The sequence below is a fragment of the Schistocerca americana genome, chromosome 8 (assembly GCF_021461395.2).
Source record: "Schistocerca americana isolate TAMUIC-IGC-003095 chromosome 8, iqSchAmer2.1, whole genome shotgun sequence".
Taxonomy (NCBI): Eukaryota; Metazoa; Arthropoda; class Insecta; order Orthoptera; family Acrididae; genus Schistocerca; species Schistocerca americana.
In genome coordinates this window covers 208,750,272-208,775,613 of record NC_060126.1, presented here as the reverse complement: position 1 = coordinate 208,775,613, position 25,342 = coordinate 208,750,272, and the positions used below count along the sequence as shown (strand labels likewise).

The 25,342-nt window shown below is 41.2% G+C and overlaps 1 protein-coding gene across 1 annotated transcript in view; it reads left to right on the top strand.

Moving 5' to 3' along the window:
- Positions 1 to 7,249, top strand: part of LOC124544716 (quinone oxidoreductase-like protein 1) — a 138,655-nt gene extending 131,406 nt beyond the window's left edge. Inside the window, exon 7 of the mRNA XM_047123362.1 lies at positions 6,238 to 7,249. Within this exon, the coding sequence (XP_046979318.1) occupies positions 6,238 to 6,337 (100 nt within the window). The 3' untranslated portion in view covers positions 6,338 to 7,249. The remainder of the gene's footprint in view (positions 1 to 6,237) is intronic.
- The last annotated feature ends 18,093 nt before the right edge of the window (positions 7,250 to 25,342 follow it).

Sequence of the window (25,342 nt, the reverse complement as noted above, 5' to 3'; positions counted from 1 at the left end):
ACAAGGGACCGATGAACTTTGCGGTTTGGTCCCTTTAATCTTTCAACCAACCAACCAACTAACCTGCTCAGTTATCTTTCTGTGGGTCCCATGTCATATGGGTATCCTTGGTTGGTTGGTTGGTTGGTTGGCTGGAGAAATGGTTACTAGCCCAACATTTGCTTTGATGATCCTAGGTGCAAACTTACAGATGGAAATAACCTGTCCTGACCCGGAGATGGAACAACATATTGGGGGCTTCTACCCCATCTAATAAACAAAGAGACCACTGCTGCATTGTGCTTCTTCTACTCTTCTCAGAAGAATCCACCATCATGTGCCACATCTGCATCAGTCTTACGAGATTAGCCCATAGTTTTGTCTTAGTTACTGAGTAACACGTTTTGGTTTCGGAGCCTTACAGAGAGTTGTTCACATCCTATTCACTTTCCGTGATAAGCATGGTCTTCTGTATTTCTTGGCCCTAATATTGGCAGGTTTTATTTATTTTTATTTTTTAAATCTGAATTGATTAGGGTCATCAGGCCCTCTCTTACATTGGACAAGGGTTTTACGCATACAGTACCTTATGTACATTGTAGTTCGCTAAGATATAACAGTTTTAATATGATAACTAGTATTAAAATGATTTCAATGTATGAAGTGGCAGTGTGAATAAATTATACTGACTAAACTAATAAAGTTAATACCGGCAGTACAAGGTTTTTATAATTGATTGAAGTGAGTGTTTTCATAAATTCACAGTAGCTGGCATTAATGGACATATTGTGACATAACTCAATACTTAGGTACATAAATACAAAAAGTTTTGTGTCTTGCATCTGCAATTCACATATCTGCCACAAGAGCTCAGCAGTGAGGTAAGATGGTAACAGGCACTGAGAAAGTGCATGTTGTACTTGAAATGAATTTGCATCAGTCTGGCCTAACAATACCCATGTGATTCTTTTTGTGTGGAGATTGTGTGAAAAAATCAAGATTTACACCTCCTTCGCCAATAACCTACCAGAACTTCAAGCTGCATCAACTATGCTTTTGAACAAGTTGATGAGGACATGCTGTGCCGAACGTGAGGAGAACTTTATTATAAGCTTGATGTCCAAACAACCAGTAGGTGGTCACATATTTCTTCTTTCTTTTAGTGTTCAGCCCTGAGGTTGGTTTGCAGCAGAGTGCCATTCCTCTCTTCCGTCTGCCTTCCTCTTCATCTCCACGTATGTGTTACATCCAACGTCATGCATTATCTGTTGCATGTATGATATCCTTGGTTGCCCCCCCCCCCCCCCCTGCCGATTCCTTCCCTCGATAGCTCCTTCTACTATTGTTCCAATTGTTCCAGTGGCATTGAGTTGTGTCGTAGGATGTGCCCTACAAGTTTGTCTCTTCTTGTTTGGATGTGCCTCCACAGAGATTTGGTTTCCTGTACTCTTCTAAGCACCTAGTCATTTGTTACTTTGTCTCTCCAGCTGATCTTCTTCATCCTTCTATAGCACCACATCTCCAGGGCCTCTAGCCATCTTTTCTCTTCTCTTCCAATTGTCCAAGTTTCACATCCGTATAGGATATGTTTCCTTATTTTCAGACTGATTTTGTTGCTGGTGAGTAAGTTCCTTCTCTGATTAAATTCAATTCTGGCCTTTTGTATTCTGGTCGCAATTTCTTTCTGGCTTCTGCCATCTCTTGTGATTTTGCTTTCCGGGTAAGTAAATTCCTCTATCACTTCCAGCTCATCTCTTCCAATTCTCATTCTCAGAGGTTCATATTCTGCTCCTGTACTGCATACCATCACTTTAGTCTTTTTCTTGTTTATTCTCATTCCATACTGATTGCATTGAATTTTTTCCATTGTTCTGAGGACTTCCTCTCGATCTTCTCTTGTCTCCATGACCATAGCAATATCATCTGCATAACGAAGCATGTCTATCTACTGCCCATTAATTTTGATCCCCACCTCAGTAGTTTCTCAAACATGGTCTATAGCTTCCTGGATGTAAGCATTGAATATAAGAGGAGAGAGAGCACATCCTTGCCTTACCCATTTTCTAATATTTGCTTCTTGTTCCTGGTGACAATTCCTAATCACTGCCACCTCATTCTTATAGAAACTGAGTATCACACGGATGTCTTTGTACTTTATTCCAATTTTTCTCAGCACTCTGAACATCTCTTGCCAGATTACATTATCAAATGCCTTTTCCATGTCTACAAAGGCAATATAAGTTGGTTTATTTTTATGTAATTGCTTTTCGATAGCGATTCTCAGTGCCAGAATCGCCTCTATTGTTCCCAATCCCCTTCTGAAACCAAATTGATCTTCACTCAGCATATCCTCCACCTTCTCTTCAATTCTCTTCAGAACTACTTTTATGAGAATTTTTGATGCACATGATATTAGGCTTAGAGTTCGGAACTGTTAGCATTTTGTAGCTGCTGCCTTCTTTGGTATAGGAACAATGATACATTTCTGGAAGTCTGTCGGTATCTCGCCTGTGTTATAGATGGACCTAATAAGTTTAAGCAGCATCATTTTCATGCTGTCATCAGCATTCTTTATTAGTTCTGCAGGCATGTCATCAATATCCGTTGGTTTGTTGTCCCGTAGTTCTTTTAGAGCTCTGTCAAATTCTTCTTGCAGAATGTCATCTCCCTTGTCATCTTCGTCTACTTGCTCTTCTCTTCATATTACTTCCTCCGAAAGAGGTGTTCCGGCATACAACTCCTCTGTGTATTCTTTCCATCTCTTCACCAATCAGCATTTTCTCCTGTTTGTTTTCTATTGTGCCTGAGAGTGTTGTTTTACATTTTACGTTTGTTTGTCACATATGGTCGACTTGTAATATGCCAAGAAAAAAGATTTTGAGTATATATATATATCTCTCTCTCTCTCTGTGTGTGTGTGTGTGTGTGTGTGTGTGTGTGTGTGTGTGTGTGTGTGCGCGCGCGCCCCTTGTGACAATATGTCAAATAATATAGCTACTGCAATTCTGTGAAATCGCCTGAATCATTTATTATAATAACCCCGTACATGTAGTACTGCAGCTTCTGCCAATAGTAGTAGCAGTAAGCAGCAGGAGCAGATATAAGAAGAATTTATAGATGTACAAAATAGATGTTTTCTGATATAGCAAGTTCTGGGGAAGGGAAATTTAAGGAGACTGCATCAGCTAAGAATACTTGGAAATCAGGGAGACCATGATGGAAAGAAGGATGCGGAGGGTAACAAGAATGTACAGGAACAATAATAATCATTATTGTTGTTATAGTAGATACATTGTTAACTGTCTTCTGAATCTGGAGATGTAGTTCATTTCTCTAACATATTGTGAGAAGTTATTCCAGAGTCATTTGCCTATTGATGAGATGAACTTCGAGAAAGTGGCTTAATGATGGAGTGGGACAGAAAGGATTTTGGTCTGATGGGAGCAGATGTTTCTTCCATGTTGTTTAGACAAGATTGTTAAGATCGAGGAGAGATATGAGGGACAGTGTTCATTGATAAGTCAGTAGAGAAGACAGAGGGTATGGAAATCTCTGCATATGTCTACACCCAGCAGATGGTAGAATGTAATCAAAGAGTTGAATATCAAAGATGTAATGAACACACACATTCATAACTAGTTACAGGTGCCATGAGCTTTCCTGAAAAAGGCCATGAATTATGGATGGGTGAATGTGTTGTTCTTTTTCTTCAAGAGTGTGGTTTTATTCTCAGAAATAACTTTTTAAACTACTTTCATGGTGGGAGCAGGTTGGGGCATCTCCTGCCAGATGCTGGGCCTGGGGGGACGCTTGACCCTACCAGCTCTGCCCAGCTGCCTTCGTCAACTGTCTCTACGGTGTGGTTGGCCATTTTTACTACTACACCCTATTTTACAGTTTGGGAGTAATGTTCTGAAGAAGGCTAAACCTTAAAGGTTCATTGTCCTTGATACTACCTGATGATGAAAGAACAGTTGAACAGGTTTTTATACTTCTTGCAGGGTAATGGGTGGTGTTCCTGTTAGCTATAATGGATCAGGGATAGGACGACTGTCGGAGGGATGCCCCTATTGCATGCTTGAGTCCTGGAGGACATTTGCCTGATGCCCCACCCACCTACTGACCTAATTATTTCTTTCACCTTATTTTATTCTTGTTGGTCCAACAAATGTTCATTGTATATTTAGTCTTCTCACGTTTGCTATAATGAATCATCCTGCCTAGAAAGCGTTTCTTACTCCGTAACTGTCTTAAACCTTAATTGAGATGGTGGGGACAAATGCAGTTGAGATTTCTCGCGCCACAGATGTGTTCTCTTATACTTGTACCTCCCTTAATTATTTCTGAGCTGTAGCACCAATATTGCTTTCAGTGCCTTGATTCTATCACTCCTACATATTTTCAAAATTTGATCAGTTTTCTATAACTAACTGCAGATGATCCATCCCTTGACTGAGGGACTGAATCCCTTAACTCACCAGTTAGCCAGTAACTGTCCACACACTCAGCCAAAATGAATGAGTGCTCTCCACCGGAGCGTGTAGGTACTAGACTGCCAACAGTTGCAGCTTCGGGAGGCTGTGAGGCAAGGAACTCGGGAGGGTGCGTGGGAGGAGTGATGAGGGAGAGGAGCTGGGATGGGGAAAGTCAGGTAGGTGCATTGGCAGAGGGCAGCACACACAGAGGGTGACGCGATGATAATAGGGAGGAGTTGATAGGATAGAGGGGGTGGAAACTGTTGGGTGGAGGGTGTGGAGACAGTGGGTAACCATAGATTGAGGTCAGTATAATTTCGGGAATGGAGAATGTGTTGTAAGGATAACTCCTGTCTGCGCAGTACAGAAAAGCTGGTGGAGGGGAAGATTCAGATGGGTTGAGTAGTGAAGCAGCCATTGAATGTTATGTTCAGCTGCATGTTGTGCCACAGGATGGTCTGCTTTGCTCTTGGCCACAGTTTTGTTGTGGGCGTTTATGTTAGTGGACAGCTGGTTGCTAGTCATACCAATATAAAAAGCTGTGCAATGTTTGTGGCAGAATTGGTATATGACGTGACTGCTTTCTCGGATGGCCCAGACTATGATGGGGTACGGTAAGCCTGTGGCAGGACTGGCATATGAAATGCTGGGTGGGTGGGTTTGGCAGGTCAAGAACTTACCATTATGAGACCACTTGCCAATATGATGTTACGCCCACTCTTGCGTGGATGGATGCATGCACTGATTCAGTCACAGGAAGGGAATCATAAAACTCTTCTATTCTCTCTTGAAACAAGCTGGCCCACAACTGTTGTACCTAGTCTTTGATAGCCGGGATCCTGGCTTTGGGATGGAATTGATGTCCAAGCTGGTTCCATACATGTTCTATTGTGGATAGATCTGGAGGTTGTGCTGATCACCTGAGTACCCCACTCCCCCTTCCCCCTCCCATACCCCCCCTCCCCCCTTCCCCCTCCCATACTCCCCCTCCCCCCCTTCCCCCTCCCATACTCCCCCTCCCCCCTTCCCCCTCCCATACTCCCCCTCCCCCCTTCACCCTCCCATTCCCCCTCCCATACTCCCCCTCCCATACTCCCCTCCCATACTCCCCCTCCCATACTCCCCCTCCCATACTCCCCCTCCCATACTCCCCCTCCCATACTCCCCCTCCCATACTCCCCCTCCCATACTCCCCCTCCCATACTCCCCCTCCCATACTCCCCCTCCCATACTCCCCCTCCCATACTCCCCCTCCCATACTCCCCCTCCCATACTCCCCCTCCCATACTCCCCCTCCCATACTCCCCCTCCCATACTCCCCCTCCCATACTCCCCCTCCCATACTCCCCCTCCCATACTCCCCCTCCCATACTCCCCCTCCCATACTCCCCTCACTCCACCCCTCACGCAACACCCCGCCCCCTCTCTCTCTCTCTCTCTCACACACACACACACACACACACACACACACACACACACACACACACTGATATTTACACGCATCAGGCCCTCCCTGTTAGTCAAAGCCTTAAAACATATTTTTGATTTGTTGTAGTAGGTACTGGAGGAACAAAATTGCAAAAAAATAAGGTAAGTGTTTAAATTATTGGCTAATCTCCAGAATTGCAGAGGTTGACAGCTAAGTTATAAACTCTTTAATGTTTCCAACACTTCTGTTGCTTATTGATGTAATACAGAAAATGTATAGAATAGGTTTTTTTTAGTTATCTATTTTTTTGTCTACTTGTATGAGGTGTTTGTTTACATATTGTCTTTCTTACAGTCCAAATATCCACCATACAGTATCATTTGAATCTGTTCTGGAAGAAGTGAAACTAACTGAGGAACTCAGAGTTGGGAAAGTTGTCATGACAAGGTCCTAACACACGGAATTTCACTTCGCTCTTTCATAGGGTGTTACAGCTGTTTTTGGAAATGTCAGAAAGAATGCAGATTTGTGATCTCAGGGAACCTACATTGTCATCCAGAAGTTGGGAACAAAGGAGTGCTGAAATGCTTATAACTACATCAAACACATGTCCTCCAAAGCTAATATTGAAAATGTCCAGTAAATATTTAATAACCATTAATACTAGTTGTCTGTGTGCCTACAGTTTGTGGAGTGACTGTTTATAGTAGCACACTGCCTGCAATCAATGTATAATGAGTAAAGAAAATTATGTATGTCGAAAAGTAAGTGATCTTTGTAAAATTAATTTACACTTGTTAGTGAACATTTAGCTCTCAGAGAAATAATTTTACTTGTTTTTGGATTGTAGATGAAACTGACAGTCAACATATCAACATAATTTTGTCCTGTTTGTGACAGTTTTGTGTTCATTATTACACTTAATCACTGAGTGTTGATGCTGCACAGTATATTTTTAATGGAAGAAGTAAATATAACTACTATACACCAATTAAATGTATACAGTGATCTTTTAGAATGGCATTATTAACTAAAAATTCAGAATTCTTAATGACATTTATTGCATGGGTATATATTAGCTTGGTTCCAATAGTGAAAGCATGCCACTGGGCATATAGCTCAAAGTTTGAGCTGTATATGCATTTTGTTTGATTAATGGCATCACATGTATACACATAATTGGTCTATGTTATAGCTAGATAGTTGATTGTTGAATGGTTATGCTATAGTGTCCATTCAAAAAAGTTAATGCAGATTCTGTCCATTGTATCAATCCAGTATCTTATTTCAGATCAGAGAATATCATCAGATTTGTATACTATCTGTAAGAAAATTACAGTTATGTAAAATAAACTATTTTTTTGTTTCTGTTGTTTTTACTTATTGTGTCCCAAAATCCAATTTCTTATGAGAGCAGTAGGAGACAAGTGGTGGTCCGAGGTAAAATGTTGCTCATAAAGTGAAGTAAAAAGGGAATTCACTGTGTTAGGGCTGACCGGCCTTGGTGATACTCGGCAAGGTGGTTTGTTAAAGTGGGCATTCAAGCCAGAGGAAAACCTTTAAAACATCAGTAAACTGCAAATGATTGATTATTGACACTACACCTACACCTATAACCAAATGACCACCAATTTAGAGTTGGCACTGTAAATATCCTGAAACTGACACACAAAACGGAAGAACCGATTGATTGTTTGTATGGAAAGCAAGCAAATTCATATGGAAATCAATGAAATAAAATATTAAGAAAATTGTAATCTAAAAATTAATTTAATCCTTTCAAAATTCAGTATTTGCAGTGAAGTTAAGTGAATCAGTGATAGAATAATTAAACACTCAGCATTTTGAAATGGGTACAAATTCTGTGCAGTCAGATTGGTTTTTCATAAGTGAAGCTTAGCTGTTCATAGAGGTTGGTTTGAAAACTGCAGTACTTTCCTTAGCATACTCTTATTGGAGATGGTATGCGCTTGCCTTCCTCTTTACGTTCATACTATCTTCGTAGCCAGTTACAGGGGCACTTAAAATTTAATATGTTGTGGAACGATTGTGCGACTAGCTAATTTTCATGTGTGCAAATCATTGGTAAAGGTGAAAGAAAAGGTAAGTGACAGAAATAAGTTAATGCTCAGAGTAGGTCTCTACTCAGCCTCAGGCACTTACCCACAGAACCACTCTTTCCACAAATTTTTAATGAGGTAGGGGAATATTTGGATCATGAAATATTATCATTATATGATGTTGACTGTTGCATGTTTAGTGATGGATGCGTTTCTGCCAGATCAGGCATATGGTGTGTGGTGTGAAGTGCTTGCCTGTGGCTTGTGATTGGCCACTCGATGCCAAGTGTGTGGTTCTGCTGTGGTCTCCAGCGACCACATGGCATTCAACGTGTTAAATTCTTAGTTAGAATCACAGCAAATTGTATGAGTCTTTACTGGAATGTCATAGGTATGACGTAAGATATACTTTCAAATTTTCACATATAGTGTGATTGTAGGAACCTCCTAGAACAAGGGGAGAAATTCTCCAAAAATTGTCGCAGTTTGGATGACAAGTGAAACAGTGACAATTTTGTAGTAGTAGTAGTAGTAGTAGTAATAGTAGTAGTAGTTTGAAACACTGTTAATGATATTAATGCAATCCAAAATGAACGCCTTGACTGAAGATTTGACTGTGCAAATCTCTCATTCTGTAATCAAAGAATATAAAAAATGATTAAAACAGACTCTTTTAACCAAATATGAAAGAATTAATCAACATGCACAGACTTGTGATTAAAAAAAGAATGGGATAAGATACCCAAAAGACATTGCATGATGAAGTGATAAAATTACCATTAGAAATGAGAGTTGGACAAGAGCTGTGAAAGAGTTTAGAAATCGAAGAGGTATAAGTAAGACTAATTTTCAATTTGTAGAAAGAAAAAACCTACGTCAAAGGATATATCTAAAAACAAAGATGATGTGACTTACCAAACGAAAGCGCTGGCAGGTTGATAGACACACAAACAAACACAAACATACACACAAAATTCAAGCTTTCGCAACCAACGGTTGCTTCATCAGGAAAGATGAAAGGATGTGGGTTTTAAGGGAGAGGGTATAAGGAGTCATTCCAATCCTGGGAGCGGAAAGACTTACCTTAAGGGGAATAAAGGACAGGTATACACTCGCATACACACACATATCCATCCGCGCGTACACGCACACAGCAGCAGACATTTGTAAAATGAAGCAACCATTGGTTGCGAAAGCTTGAATTTTGTGTGTATGTTTGTGTTTGTTTGTGTGTCTATCAACCTGCCAGTGCTTTCGTTTGGTAAGTCACATCTTCTTTGTTTTTAGATATATTTTTCCCATGTGGAATGTTTCCCTCTATTATATTTATGTCAAAGGATAATTTGAGATGCAAAACAGAAACACGAATATGATGTAAAATAAGCTTTACATAGACCAAGAAGAAATGGAGCGGCAGTGAATCAAACAAGTAGGTAGAACTACCAGATCAAAAGGTTACAAGAAATGACAGACAAGTAACAGGAAATTGGGGCATACTTTGATGATGATGATAGCCATCAACTACCCCCACCCGTGAGCTGACCTGCTGGGTGGTATTCCAGGCGGAACTGCACAAGTAATTCGGCGACACACAACAGAAGTGCAATGCTGTAGATGAACTAAAGTGCAGGGCACAGCGTCCAGGAGAAACTACAGCATCCTACATTCAAGATCAACTGAAGTATGATGTGACCCACCACCCTGTTGTCTACCAGCCTGATGACCTCATCTGGATTTTCACTCCTGTTCAGAAGGTAGGTGTCTCTGAGAAGCTTCTCAGGCACTACTTTGGGCCTTAAAAAGTTGTAAAACAGTTGTCTGATGTTACCTATGAAGTTGAAGGTTTCACACAAGACGATGAAAGATCAGAGATATGGTCCACGACCCTCGAACGAAGCCCTGTAAGGATCCTGCAACCCAGGGAAAATTCGAAGCTCCAGCAGCAGCCAGCAAACTTCATTAAGTGAAGTTAGTGTTCGTCATTCATCTAAATACATCTTCTACGTGACAGTATGATTGACTTCATTTCATTTCATTTCATTTCATTTCATTTCTTGTCAATATATTCCACTTGAGAATACCTCCGCCATCTGCCTGAGCAATGCCTCTTTGGTAAGCAGCATATATCACCTTCTGTGATTTTTTTTTTTTTTTCCACTGCCTGTATCAACATGCATTAACAAGTACCATCTGCCAAAAATATGTGATCTTTTACAATGCTTCAAGCATGTAGTGGCAGTGTTCACGCACCCATGCCAATTTCTGTGACCTGTGGTGAACAGAGGTGCACATTGAAGTGTTGCTTCTGGATTCTGAGGTTGTTCATCTGTTGTCGCTTCCAAGGAATGAATTGTGAATGATTTGTTGCAGTGTGGCCCATTACCTGCTGCTACAATCTGCAATAGTCCACAGTAACCCCTGTTGTCAACACATGGACTCCAATTGCAGTTGATTCTGGTTGCAATGGTTTTCCTTGAATGTAACTAAAACCATCGTGGGATAGGAAAGCATCGTACCTGCATGACCTTGGAAGTGGAGTATTCCATTTGATACATTAATTTGTTCATTGTGTTCCCACAATCCCCCGAAGGGGGATCTTCAGTGATGTGGAACAGGGCAAGGAACATATTAACATTGATGGAAAGAAAGCTGCTACTCTGGAAAAAGTAGCTACCACCTCAATTATATTATGTATCTGTTGTATATCTGCTGTTTGTAGATTAATATTTATTACTCGGCAAAGTGAACTGTAGAAGCTTCAGGAGTAGGAACTAACTTGATCATGTGACTAGGTACAACCATACTCCAGTGAAGATGTTGCACAGAGTTACCTGACAGTGAAAGCTTGTTATTAACAAAATTAAATTTTTACATGCATGCCTTTGAAGAACAGACACAGCTGATGACCACAGCAGTATGGAATATTTCAGAATTACTTTGCAAACTTTGAATTCCTTGACATCATCAGCTTTATTGCATCAGATGAAAGTACACTTGCTGGTACAATGATGGGTTATGTGGTTTCCTCTGGGAGGAGACGGAGGGGATACTATAACACACAAAATACTAGTTCATTTTATCACACCATAGATAAAAAGAATGAATTAACCTTGTACAATCAATTTCCATAGGAATGTCATGAGTATTCACAACTGTCTCGGAACATTAACATATCATTTGATAGGCAAAATAAAAGTCTCACAATCAGTTCCCATTAACAATAACTTTTACTTCGTGTTCTACCTAGTACACTGATCATACAGCTAGCCTACTAGATGATGATGCTGTCATCTTACTCAGTCATCACAGACAGGGCGAGCAGTACTGTGCACAGCCATAAGCAGAAGAATCACTGTGAAACATTTCTGGGCTATGCCAGTGTCACTCATACATCGTGGCAGCTTGCAGTGACTGTCTTTTCTTGCAGTTTCATCATAAGGTACTGGCCTTGCTTTGGCACCTCACTCCTTAGATAACGCCACACACCTGAATCTAGGATTTCCCATTTTCATGATCGGTTCCCTTAATCACTTCATCTAACTGTGCACGCTCCCCAGACAGGTTCAGTCCTCCATATGTCAAACTGTCTACATCCTTTTATTGTAGTTCACGAAATTCATCACCTAATGCTTGTAACATTACTTGGATTCCCACAACAGGGAGAATAAGACAATGAGAAATTGAGGCCAATTTTATTATTTTCAAGTGCCCACCTAGGTTGTAAAACTAACGTGCATATCTGAAAGAACAGACCCTGCTGATGATCCACAGCTGTATGAAATCTTTTCAAAATTATTAGGTAGTAGAACTAATATAGCTGATGGCCAGGAATTCACAGTTAGCCAAAGTATTTTTTGCAGCCATGGATGACCAAGTGTCTGTTCTTTCAGGCATTCATGTAAGTATTACAAGGCTAAGTGGTCACATAATGATAACAACATTGGTCTCAATTCCTTGTTCTTTCATTCTCTAAGTTATGAAATCCAATTAATGTTGCATGTGTTTGGTGATGAATTTAATGGAGTATGATAAAATTATGTAGACAGTGCGACATGTGGAAGTTTGGGCTGGTCCAGGGAGTGTGAATGGATAACCAAAGTGGTTAAGGCCTCTGCTCACAAATAGTAAGAAATCCGGGTTTGAGTCCTGGTGTGGCACAAATTTTCACATGTCACTATTGTTAATAGATCTATCTATAATACAAATGATATCAAGGGATTCACAGTTAACAAATTAATTCTGAAAAATTTAATTTGATGGTGATCAGAAGGGGAAACCAACAACAGTGCAGATGGGAAACATGACAGAACATGAAAGCAATATGTTGAAGCTGAGTAAGTTGATGGCATGCAAACTACGGCAGGAGAGTGGAACTTGAGTATTTACCCTAAAGAAAAGGGAGCAAAATACACAAATGAAAATGCCACTTGTGATATGGATGAATGTGTTTTTTGACAGCAATTTTTAAAATATTATGAAAAATACAGCGAAATACCAACCTTGTGAAACTTCACAGCTTTTGTTCTAGAGAACTGGACTTCTTTGCTTGCTGCCCAGACAATGGAGGGTGTGGGATCAGGATAGGTGCTCAGAGAATGGACTGAGTGGTTCAAGCTGCACTGTGTCTTACCTTAAAACTGTTCAAAATAAATTTCATTGTGATCCATTAAAATGACCATAGGTTGCTTAACAGAGCAATTGAGTAGTGGTTAGAATTGTTAGGTATCACACTGGGGGGCATGAGTTTGACCATGCTATAAAATAAACTTTCTTTTTCTTATCTCTCTTTCTTCATCCTTGCTTGACTATCACTATTGATAACAGTTGAAAAGTTTCTTTGTTATGTTAGTTATAAAATAGATAACAAAAATAAAATATACAATTTATTGGTTACTTAATATGCAGCAGGTGCATACAAATGTATTTATCATTAGGATTTAATTTTTGGTGGTCCTTGTCATTGAAACATTGGCAAGACAAATGATTCTCACACCATGAACATTGCATGAAAGACACCTTCCCACAACAGGATTTAATTTTCATTAAATTGAAGGTAAACTTACATCACAATGAACTGAATACTCCTAGCTGCATCTAGGCATAAATATAAGTCATCGGGGACAGTTGAAAATGTGTGCCGCGACTAGGACTCGAACCTGGGATCTCCCGCTTACATGGCAGATGCTCTATCCATCTGAGCCACCAAGGACTCAGAGGATAGTGCAACTGCAGGGACTTATGTCTGGCATGCCTCCCATGAGACCCACATTCGCAACTTACTGTCACACACTATATTCGTAGTGCTGCTGCCCATTATACTCATTACTCACGGCTTTACTGCCAGTTCCCATAAGAGTTCGGGCACTGTTTGTGTATACAGACAGAAGAACATGGTCAAATGGCCGGTAAGCCTTAACTGTATATATAAAGATGGTATCTGTTCTTTCGGACATGTCCAAAGAACATATATAAAATTTACATCTTTAACATTCTGTAATATTTGTTTTCTATATTAACTTTACAGCCATAAACAAGTATTTTACTCAAATTCTACTTTCTTCTGCCTTATTATTGGCCATATACACCAACACATTTTGAAACAGTCAAAAATTAAATTAACATAAAGCTAACATTGAACCAACAAGCTACAGCATGCAGAGCTGATGCTATACATGCTCAGCTAATTAACCTTTCTCAATATGGGCACTATTTTAATAGACAGTAAGTAAATTGACCTCATCTTATTACCAGGGATCTCTCCTGTGTGAAGATACTCCAGTGCAAATGACTCAACTGTGAAATAGCTGACATCTTAAACTGCATCATCATTCAGTTCATACTCTAATCCCCGTGCCTGAACCACATCCTCCCTTTGTGAGAAATACTGTTAGAATAAACAAGTTATTATGCATGAATGGGACACCGCAATTTCAGAAAAGTGTGATCACATTACATATTTATGAAAATAAGAGGCACAAGAATTAAAGTGACCATTGGTTTATTAAGATGAAACATGGATTCATACATATTATTCTGTAAATAAATGCTCACAAAGTGATACTGTCCAATTGTTCCACTCTGCTTCTTATTGTTGTGCAGGGCATTGATGTACAGGCATGTGGCAGTACCCCATTTAAGAATGCTGGAGTTTCTCAAGCATAAAAACAACTATGCCACCACCCTGTTGAAGTCTTCAGTTCAGTTTGGAGTATAAGACTTGACTGCAGTGGTATTTTTCAAAGAAAATACGTACCTAAATCTGTAAATACAGAGCCCTATTTACAGTACTTCTACTACTTGCCATGCAGCCTTATAACAAAAACAGTTACATGCCAATGTATTTAACAGAACGTTCCAATCCATGACTCTAGATCTTCAGATAATGTATTGAAACATTTTTTAATGAGGCATATTTTTCATTTTCTTTTGAACTCGTACAGATTCCCAATTTCTTGCTTGTGACATCAGCAAACCTTACATTTGTTTGGAAGATCATTTATGCAGGTTAAGAACAAGAGCGGATCCAATACTGATCCCTGTGGCACTCGTATTCTGTCCCCAATTCTAACATCATTTTTGTTCCTGAGATAGTCTGTGAATGAAATGAAAAGATATATAGTTTAGTGGTGGGGACAAGGATCATGCAAACACAAAAACATGAACTGTAAACAATGAGACGGGGATACATTCTCGATCATGGAATTATGAGAATTTTGGCTTAGGTTCAACAAAAAGTTCAACTACTTACTACAAGCAACCAAATAAGAACAAATACAATAAGCATCAGTTAAGAATTTAACTTGAAAAATTCAACATTTCATAGTTAACTCTTTGTAGTCAATCAGTTGGGGAAACTTTAAATAAACATGAAATATTGCGATTGTGTGTTTTCAAAAATTAAAACCAGATTTTCAACAATTGAAAATACTAAAACAATTAAATGAAACTGGAAATACAATTATTCAGTCCTTGTGGGGGTTCATTGAGGTTAACATGAATACAAGAATTCGGCACGTGCGATGCGTGGAAAACAATCACCTCAGTTCTTGCTTGCTTGGCTTGTGTTGTGTCCTGGTCAGTCATAGTGTCTATCATCCGCTACTTGTTTGTCTGTCCTGTCTGTTTGTTGTTAGCACTACCTCCAGTGGCTCCCCTGCTTGGAGGCTTCACACCTCTGTTCTCTGCCATGCACCACTCACTGGTCACTCATGATGATAACATTGTCAATGAGGTAAAAGGTTCAGTAGCATGGAGGCTAAGTTGGTTTGTCTCCTGGAGCAAAAGCAGCAGCTCATGCAATGGCAGCAGCACCAGTCAGATGTCTTACAGCAATCCTTGCAGTTGCTGACTGACAAAGTCATGGCACAGGACACCCTCCCGCACCAGCCCCCGTGTCTCCCAGTTTCTGATGCTTCCCCACGTCCGTCATCGTTTCCACCTTGTAACGACACTAAGGGAGACTGGGAAACATACTTGCATCATCTAAAACAACATTTCACAGCGTTTCAGGACACGGATGACTCTCTACAATGGTCGTTATTCGTGTAATGGGCATCTCCAGACACACTCTTTCTGTTCCACAAGTTGGCACCATTGTCAGACCCCATGGCTCTCTCCTTTAATGAGATATGTGTGCTGCTGATTAGCTACTATTCCCAGTGATATCGTGCTGTGATGTCTCGGCTTGAGTTCCACCAGAACCATCAACATCCCGGTCAGTCATACCATTCGTGGGTTATGGACTTGCAGGGTCTCAGCCAAATATATGACTTCACTTGCATCAGTCAGCATTGCATAGGGGTCGTATGCAGATTCGTTGATTCTCAGTGTTGTCATTCAACTGGCTTCCGACCCAGAGGTCCACACAGCTGTGTTGAAACTCAATAACCCATCGCTGGAAGACATTCTGCGCATAGCCCACTCCTTTGAAATCGTACAGTTTTCGAACGAGTGTCTCACGACAAGGTCACAGGTGGCAGCAATAGAGTCTTCCCCACGGCTAACTCCCTTATGCCATCTGTCAGCGTGGTACAGCCCACAGAGAGCAACGTCTTTGAGACTCCTCCTTGTCCGAAATTCTGTGGCGTCGTCCCTCGTCGGCGGTCGCGTAGGTCGCTTCTGTGTTGCCCACAGTGCCTTTCTGCTGACTCTAACGCAGACTGTCCCCGTCACTGGAAGATGTGCATGCTCTGTCAGAAAGACAGCCATCTCCAATACGTCTGTCGCAGCCGCTCAAACCACTCCCATGCCTAACCCACGGGGCATCAGGATACTGTGCACATATCGCAAACAGTCATCCCACTGGATACGTCATTGATGTGGAAGTTGTTCCTCACGCCCCACATTTTTAACATGTATGTTCGTTTCCAGGTTGATATAGGGGCCACCATCTCCTTGATCAATCTGGCGATGTATACCCGCCTGAGTTACCCAAAGCTGTCTCCCACCTCTCAGCAGTTGGTCACATACGATGGTGGTTCTGTTGCCCTCCGTGGGCTGTACTCAGTCCTGGCCACCTATAGACACGTACGGTGATGGTTCTATCGCCCTCTGGGGCAGTTCTCGGTCCTGATCACCTATAAACATGTTCCCTGACTCCTGACCCTACTGGTGGTTGACCATCCCTCAGCTTCAAACAAATGGCTCTGAGCTCTATGGGACTTAACATCTATGGTCATCAGTCCCCCAGCTTCAAACATTTTTGGACTCAGTTCTTTCACACTGTTCGAGTTTTCGATTTCTGATGAAGTTAAGGTCATTTCCACTGCTGCCATCCTGTTCGAAGATCTCAGTGATCTGTGCTCAGCCTATGCCTCTCTGTTTCAGCCTGACTTAGGGTGTGCTTCGGACTTCCAGGAGCACATTACTCTCCGGCCAGATGCTCAACTGCAGTTCTTCCAGGTTCAACCCACTACAGTGGCCTTATGTCCAGCAGTCAAGGAAGAGCTCGATGGACTGCAGGCTGCTGGCATCATCGAGCCCGTGAAAGTGAGTGCTTGAGTGACGCCATTAGTGGTGATCAGGAAACCCCATGGCTACCTTCGCCTATGTGGGGATTTTTGAGTTACAATCAATGCACAGTCCTTTGTTGGAACTTATCCCACCAAACTTGTGCATGGTGAGTACTTCTCTAAGATCGACCTGGCAGAGGCTCACCACCAATTACCCTTAGATGAGGAATCCCAGAACATCGTTGTCATCAACATGCCTCTCGGATTATATAAATACAAGTGCCTTCGATTTGGTATTTCCTCGGCGCTGGCCATTTTACAGAGGTACGTGGAGCAGCTCACACTGCCCAACCCAGCTTGTGTCAATTACCTTCATGACATCACCGGCCGTACACGCCATGAGCATTTGCAAAACCTCAGTACCTTATTTCATGACCTGCAGGCTGCAGGCTTACGCTGTCAGCTGGAAAACTGTAGTTTCTTTCAACCGGAAGTCAAATATCTGGGGCACTAGCTCAGTAAAGATGGCCATCAAGGCCATCAACACCCTTCCCTACCCCAAGGATTTATCTGACCAGATTTTTTTGGGCAAGGTTAACTACTACTTAGTTTTATCCCAGGCTGCTGACAATGCACAGCCCCTTAATTGCTTGCTTCACAAAGTTGTGCCTTTCAACTCGACTCCTGCCTGTGATCAAGCTTTTCTCTGCTTGAAAACTATGCTCGAGTCTGCCCCTTGCCAAACTCTCTCCTCTCTGGACTGCCCCGTGGCAGTTGCCAATACTTCGCCTATGGTATTGGGGCAGTCCTGGCTCACAGGAATGAGGATGGCACAGAACAGCCCATTGTGTATGCATCCAAGATGCTATCCTCAGCAGAGAGGAACTATTCTTAGGTTGAGAAAGAGGCTCTGGCAATTGTGTCTGCCATTCAAAAATTGCACATGTACCTTTTTGGGATGAAGTTCACTCTCCCCACTGATCACAAGTCTTTGTGTACCCTATTCGACCTACACATACACACACCACCCAGGGCGAACTGCTCAATGTCTCCAGCGCTGGATGTTGTTGTTACGCAGTTATGCTGACGATCACGAGTTCAACCAGCATGAAGTCATCAGCTTTCACATTGATATGGCTCACCAAGATACACTAGATGGATTTCCCGTCACAGCTGCATGTTGCCTCTGCCACATGCCAGGACCCCATTCTGCGGCAGTTTCTCCACTACATGACCCATGGTTGGCCCATCTGTCTGACTCGCCAGCTGACAATGGAATTCAGCCTCTGGCGGCACCTCTCACCCAGGCTCTCGGTTGTGGTGGATGTCCTTTTGTTGGTCATGGAGGCTGATGTCATCAAGTGATCATCCCATCCAATTTGCGCCACCATGTCCTATGCTTGCCACACTGTGGACACCGGCAGATGTCCTGTATGAAAGCATTGGCTTGCATGTATGTGTATTGGCCCGGCATTGATGGTGACATCAAATGTTTGGTCCATGGGTGCACAGAGTGTGTGTGTCACCAGGTCAGCCCTTCGCAATCATTTGCACCCTGGCCCATGCCTCACCAGTCCTGGGACCGCATCCATCTTGTTTTGCAAGCCCATTCTTGGGATCGGTGTGGCTACTCATTGTGAATGCATACTCTATGCTTGCACATGATGTCCACCACAACTGATGCCACACTCACAGCCTCGGCTCAGATTCTCGTCATCGAGACCTGGGTCTCCAATAATGGCCCCCAATTCATGGCAGTCTCCTTCCACACATTCTGTGAGGCCAACAGTATGAAACACATCTGCACCCCTCTGTCCCATCTGTCCTCCAATGGCACATCAGAACGACAGGTCAGGACATTTAAACAACAGCTGACAAAAGCGGTCAAATCCTTTGCCACCGTGTCAGCCCTCACCTTATCCCTGAGCACTTACCACACCATGCTGATTGATGGTCATAGTCTGGCCAAACTCCTCCATGTGCGGCAACCGTGGACCCTGCTCCATCTGCTGACGCTGTCGCCTTCTGAGCCCTACTTCTCTCAGCACTACACCCCAGGCATGACCACGTGGGCCCACTCGCATATGGGCAAGGCCGCTTGGACTCCCACCACAGTAGTCGTGACCCACGGGCGGTGTGTGATGCTGGTGTGGACACGGAAGAGGCTCAAGCACCACCACCATAAGCAACTCCAGCCTTGTACCCCTTCATGGCACCCCATGACCCCCAATCCCCTGCGTCCTTTTGGTGTGCAGGATCCCCTTGATTCGGCCCCACTACCAATGGCCGATGGCTCCACACAGGCATGCTGACACTCCTTCCCACATCCACGAGGATCAGAGATCCCATGCAATGCCCTGCCCTCAGGTGACTGGTAGTTGATGACACAGGGTCTACTCCGTTCCCTCCTTCCACCCACCACAGCATCATCCGTGGCATTTTTGTCCCTACACACAGGTATCGGGGGGAGGGACCTGGTGTCAGAAGGTGCAGAACGTGAATGCGTTTCAGAGCGTACGGACCTGGACATCCACTAAGGATCTCTGTGCTCCAACGTGCACCTGTGCTGTGAGCCTCACTGTGTGAGTGCGCCATTCTCCATACCAAGTAAAGTGTGTGGCCAATCGCACTTCCCGCGGTCATGTATTTAGGCGGCGACACGGCACTACCCCAGCAGTCTGGTACTCACCATAGTTCGCATGTGCATCTCAGCCATACTGCATTCCAGTTCTGTGTGTTGCTGTTGTCTCACCATGTTTATTACCTCAGTTCTTGCTTGCTTACCTCATGTCACATTCTGGTCAGTCACAGTGTCTGTCATCCCCTACTTGTTTGTCTGTCCTGTCTGTTTGCTGTTCGTGCTACCTCCAGCAGCTCCCCCGCCTGGCGGCTTCGCGTCGCCATTCTCTGCCATGCAGCACTCGCAAGTCACTCGCGGCTATAACAACAGGGAAGATATAGGGAACATGTCTGCAAACAGAAACTTGGAAAAATGATCTCCAGAAAGTAGTGACATTATAGTATGTAACTTGAAAAAGATTTGCTACAAGAAGAAATGGTACAGGAAGAACCCAAAAGTATGGGAGTCTATTATTATTACAGTCTTACGACAAACTGCATATGACACGGGACAACTGGGAAATATGGGGAAAACCTGGGAATTTTTTCATCTGGGAGAAAACTGAAAAAACCCAAGAATGTTTTGGAATTCTGGGAATTTTTCATTGTTTTAGCTTTCAGTTAAATTTCTGTGATTGTGGTTGGTACGAAATGATTCTCTAGCAAAGAATGTTACTGTATCCTGCCACTGGAGAATGATACTGCAGCAATAAAATATAAACGACAGGAAAAAAAATAAAACTTTAGTGGCAAAGGAAATGCGCCATTTACAACAACAAAACACTGTGCACGCACAAGCATCTGTAAACAGCAAAAATATGTCAAAGGCCTTAGAATGAGGACTATGTAATACTTTGTAACAATAAACTGCTTTCTATGAGCATGACATCACAACTATTTACATTAGGTTCATTTGACCATTTACCAGCGGGATCATGCACATGCGCAGTTGACTCGCATATGAGCAGGACCTTCTCTTGCTTCCCGCCACTTGAAGTGTGGCTGCTAGCAGTATTGGCAGTAGCAGCAAACCGCCAGATGCTAACGAGAAAAATTTTTCTCGCGCGGCCTAGCTGCCAGATTTGTGCATGTGCAGAGTTGTCTGAGCTGTGGGAAGGGGATTAGCCTACACCCAACCCATGTTTGCATTAAGTGATTTCACTGTTTCCTCTTCGTTTACAGCTCCCACATCAAATGAAAACAAAACTGATTTCTGCAGCTGGGAGCTATCAAGTGAATTAAAATACATTCACATAATTAGTGAGGGCAGAAATATATTATTAGTTTCCGTTTTCTGATTTTATTTTATTTCCAAGTTATTATCAGTCAAGCATTAAAGCCTTGCAGAACAATGAAGTTATTTTTGTCAGTATGCTAAAGAAATTTGGCTTTCTTAATCTTTCAACTGAGGCAATCAATTTATTTGAAATGAAGTGTTTCATTCCACAGTATTGGCTAGTTCCAACTGTTTGTGAATTTCAAGTGCACGTTTTCATTATGCCATAATAAAGAACCAAATTTGAGGTAGCACAGAACTGGTACTGCAAGAAAATTTACATCCCAAAAACCACACTGAAAAGCTTAACATCAGATGGGACCTACTTCATTGTGAATCTGGAAAAACTAATGTGTACTTCAAGACAAATTATGTGTTTTAGTATGGTTTACGAAATTCTGATGCTCTTGGAGTCCTGTTTCTTTTATGGCATACTGTAAGCTCTCTAGTACTTTATACATATGTACATGCGGGCTTCCTACACCACTGCAGCTGCACATGTACAATAATGCCTGTTTTCTGGCATTCTCTGGCAACTGCTAAATCGAACCTATTTCTAACAATCTCAGGATAGTATTGCGAATGATGGTTGAAAAATTGTTACTTTCAAAGTAAATTTCTTTTTCTGCAAGATGAATTATGTTACATGTGAGAAAGTGGGATGAAACACAAAGTGTTTAAAACTGAACACATTGAGGATCAGCCACTTACAAGAATTTCGAGCCCAGAAGACCAGACATTTATGTCGTTATTTTGACTTTACTGGCACAATTGTGTGATGTATCTTAAGGTATAACACATGCAAGAAAAGATCAATATTAAATGTGAAGCTTAGCTTCTCTTCTAGCTTATTAATCTTCGAGACCAATATTATATATGTAAACTTAGCTTTTCTTGTAGCTATACTATGTATATTAATGTAAACCATTAACTTTTCCTATTTGTGTGTTCATGCACCATAACAGTTATCTTGCTATTGGCTGACTATAACACGTGTCCTTTGCTCTGAATATCTGCTGTGATCAGCTGGCGAGATCACATGACATGATATATGACTGGCTTACAAAAGGACGCCAGTGTATAAAACGTTAACCATTCAAAAGATTGATAAGTTTCACAACTCCAGGGGAAAAATCTGCAGAAAGCCTACTGACACTTAGCATGCAAAAACTGTATTTTCGCCTGGAAAAAAGTATATTTTTTAAATGGGATATCCAGGAATAATCTGGGAATTTTTTTTCCTTGTCCATATATTAACATTGTATGAGCATAAAGACTGACCAAATTAGTTGTCTCAGGAAGCAAAATAACTGCTATCTCAGAATCTATGTAAGAACTATTCAAAAACAAAGAAAAAATCAGTAGAGCACCCGTTACTGGTATAAAAATTATAGAAGATACTGGTAAGTCAAACAAACCTAATAGGAAACAGCTCTTCATGGAATTTATGTTAGCAGATGAAATAATAACTACCACAGAGAAGGAGGAGTATCTTAGTGGAGTGTTCCTTGATCTAGAAAAAAGCTTTTGATTTTGTCAACATCACCATGTTACTTGTCAGGCTGTGGAACATGGTTATTAGAGGAACTAGCCGCAAGTTAATTAAATCAGAAATAAGAAACAGGAAACAGTTTGTGTTGCTTAAAACAAACCAAACAGTGGGTCTTTGAAATTCAGAATGACTGAGTGTGTTGAAGTTCCGCATTGAGGCACCTTTCTTTTTTTTTAATTTATGTTAATGATGTGAAGCACTGTAAAACTCCTCCTGCTTTTGGTTATTTCAGATTAATTTTGCACGTATTGGACTCAAGTATGGGAGCTTTACATAGAGAACACACTTCATTATGAAATAAACTTGACCGTGTGCCTAATATGAACAATTGTCGCTTATACATTTCAAATATTTAAGTTACATTTACATGGAAAAGATGACTTTGAATTTTGCTTTATTGTCTCTTTACCATTAACATACTTCTCTAACAATGCCCAAACTCCTACAGCCTTGTGTTAACAGTTAAGCTTGTTTCACATTCATACTTAAGTAACCACTGCTACATTGTGTTTCCACATTAATTAAACAGATAATCACTGATTTACATTCTACTATCACTATGTTCCTCCAAAATAATTACTGATTCACAAACATGAAACTGTTCAACCATAAGCCTTAAAAACTAATCCTGCACAGCTTTCCACGAAATAACAGGTTTACTCAAATGCTTTCCTGCTATGAACTGACAACACTTTCAATTGTTAGTTATACTGTGTAGCAAATTCTTCATACTGTTTATCCATGACACAGCTCCACATGACTGGTCCATGCTGAAGCTGAAAAATCATTCCACTGCACACACAATGATGGCATGTGACCATTTGCACTGGGGCATTATTGCCATTATATGGCAAGCCAATGCTCCCTCCATGGAAAAGGTGTGGTGAGCTTCAAAGGTTCCAGAAGCCAACAATAAGTAAGGAGCACAATATCAATTTGTTACAACATCCTAAAAGTACTATTCTCCTAATCCTGAAACAAAATCATGTATGCCAATGACACATCAGTTGTGTATAAACATGAACACTATGACAGTCTGGTGGTGCTGTGCAACAGTGTTAAGAATGAGATAGTCAAGTATTTTAATGAAAGCCATCTAAATGTAAGTGCTTCAAAGACTTCAGTAATTGAGATTATCCATAGGAAACAATGTCACAAAAATGGACAAAATTTGTGGGAATCTCATTCCTGGACAACCGCAAATGGGACGTGCGTATAGATTTGTTAGCTTGTAAGCTTACTAAAAACATGTTTGTCATAAACATGAATATCAAATATTGTAATGATGTATGTGTACTAAAAACTGCTTACCATGCATAATTCTCATCAAATTTAAACCATGTCGTATGGGGCGCAAAAGTGCAGACCAACCTAAGTGCATCATTAAAACTAGAGAAAAAAGCTATCAGAATTACTTGAGGTGCCAGATGTAAAGTATCATGTTGGCACCTGTTTCCAAAATTTGGTGTGTTAACCATTATTGGTATATAGGCATAAAATTAATTCTGCTTCTGAAAACAATAAATCCAAACTTAAACTGTGACCTAGACCAGCATAATACAAGACAAAAATTAAGATGCTATGTAAACAGCCACCGAACATCATTATATTAAAAAAAACTTTACGCTGAGCTGAAGTTAGCCAATGCCAGCCCTTCCTACTATCAAATTAACAGACCAACTACAAAGAATTTTTACTGAAAATCCTTTTATTTCCTATATGAGTTCTTTATCTTTATGAAAAGTACTTCACAGGTATGTCAAGCTCACAGTTGTAGGTAAATCACAAGTGATCTAATGATGATAAAAAATATCGGTAACACAGTTATTTGGATATAAACAAATGTAATATGTATTAAAAGATAAAAATCAATCAGTATGATGTCCCGAAACTGTATTGTTTCTAGAGTTTGTATTCCCTTATTTGACATTCAATAAATATTAGTATTAGAAGGGGCAAGTTTTGAACAAGTATTTCTTAAAGGTCTTCATCTCAGTAGGAATTTACATTTAGGAAAAGACTAGATGTTGAAGTGTAAAGTTGGAATCAACTGTGAGAAATGTTATTTACAAGTACTAAGGAAGAGAAGTAAAACAATTACTATTTCCAAAGAAATGTTGATTAATGATGGGTTGGAGGCAAGAATACATGTTCTAAATTTGTTGTTAGCAAATGGGACAGAAACGGAAGGAGATTATGATATTTGCAGGAAGGAGAAATCAATGCCCAACGCAGAACTGAGTAAAGAACGGTTTAACAATTTGGGGAATATAATACAGGAAAATAAGGTGTGTTCTCAAATAGACTTGATCAGGTAATGAATTATTAATGTAAACTTAGCCTGAAATGTCATGAGACTTTCAGTCTGAAACCTTACCCTTTTGCTATCACCAAGAAGGAGAAGCATCTAGAAAATTAGGATTAAATGGAAAAATGAGGTGCAGTATATCAGAGTGGATACTTACCAACAACTACTTCACCTTCGAGGGGCAGACATACAAACAGATCAGGCGTATGGCCATGGGAACCAGGATGGCTCCTTCCTAAGCCAACCTTTTCACGGGTCACTTGGAAGAGGTGTTCCTGGGATCCATAAGTCTTCAGCCCCTGGTTTGGTTTAGGTACATTGATGAAAACTTTACTATATGGACTCATGGTGAGGCTGATCTGCTAAAACTCCTGGAATCTCAGAATACCTTCTCCCAATTACATTTCACATGGTCCTATTCTGAACCCCATAAAACTTTCTTTGATGTTGAGGTACTCCTCACCGAAGTGCAGCTACACACTTCCGTTCACATTAAACCTACCAACAAACAACAGTACTTAAATTTTGACAGTTGCCATCCTTCCCATGTCAAACGTTCCCTCCCATACAGCCTTAGTATCCGAGGCAAATGTATTTGTTCAGATGCCAACTCTTTACAGCAATACACCACCATTCTCACCTCAACCTTCCCTCCACATAATTACCCCTCCAGCCTAGTTAACAAACAGATTT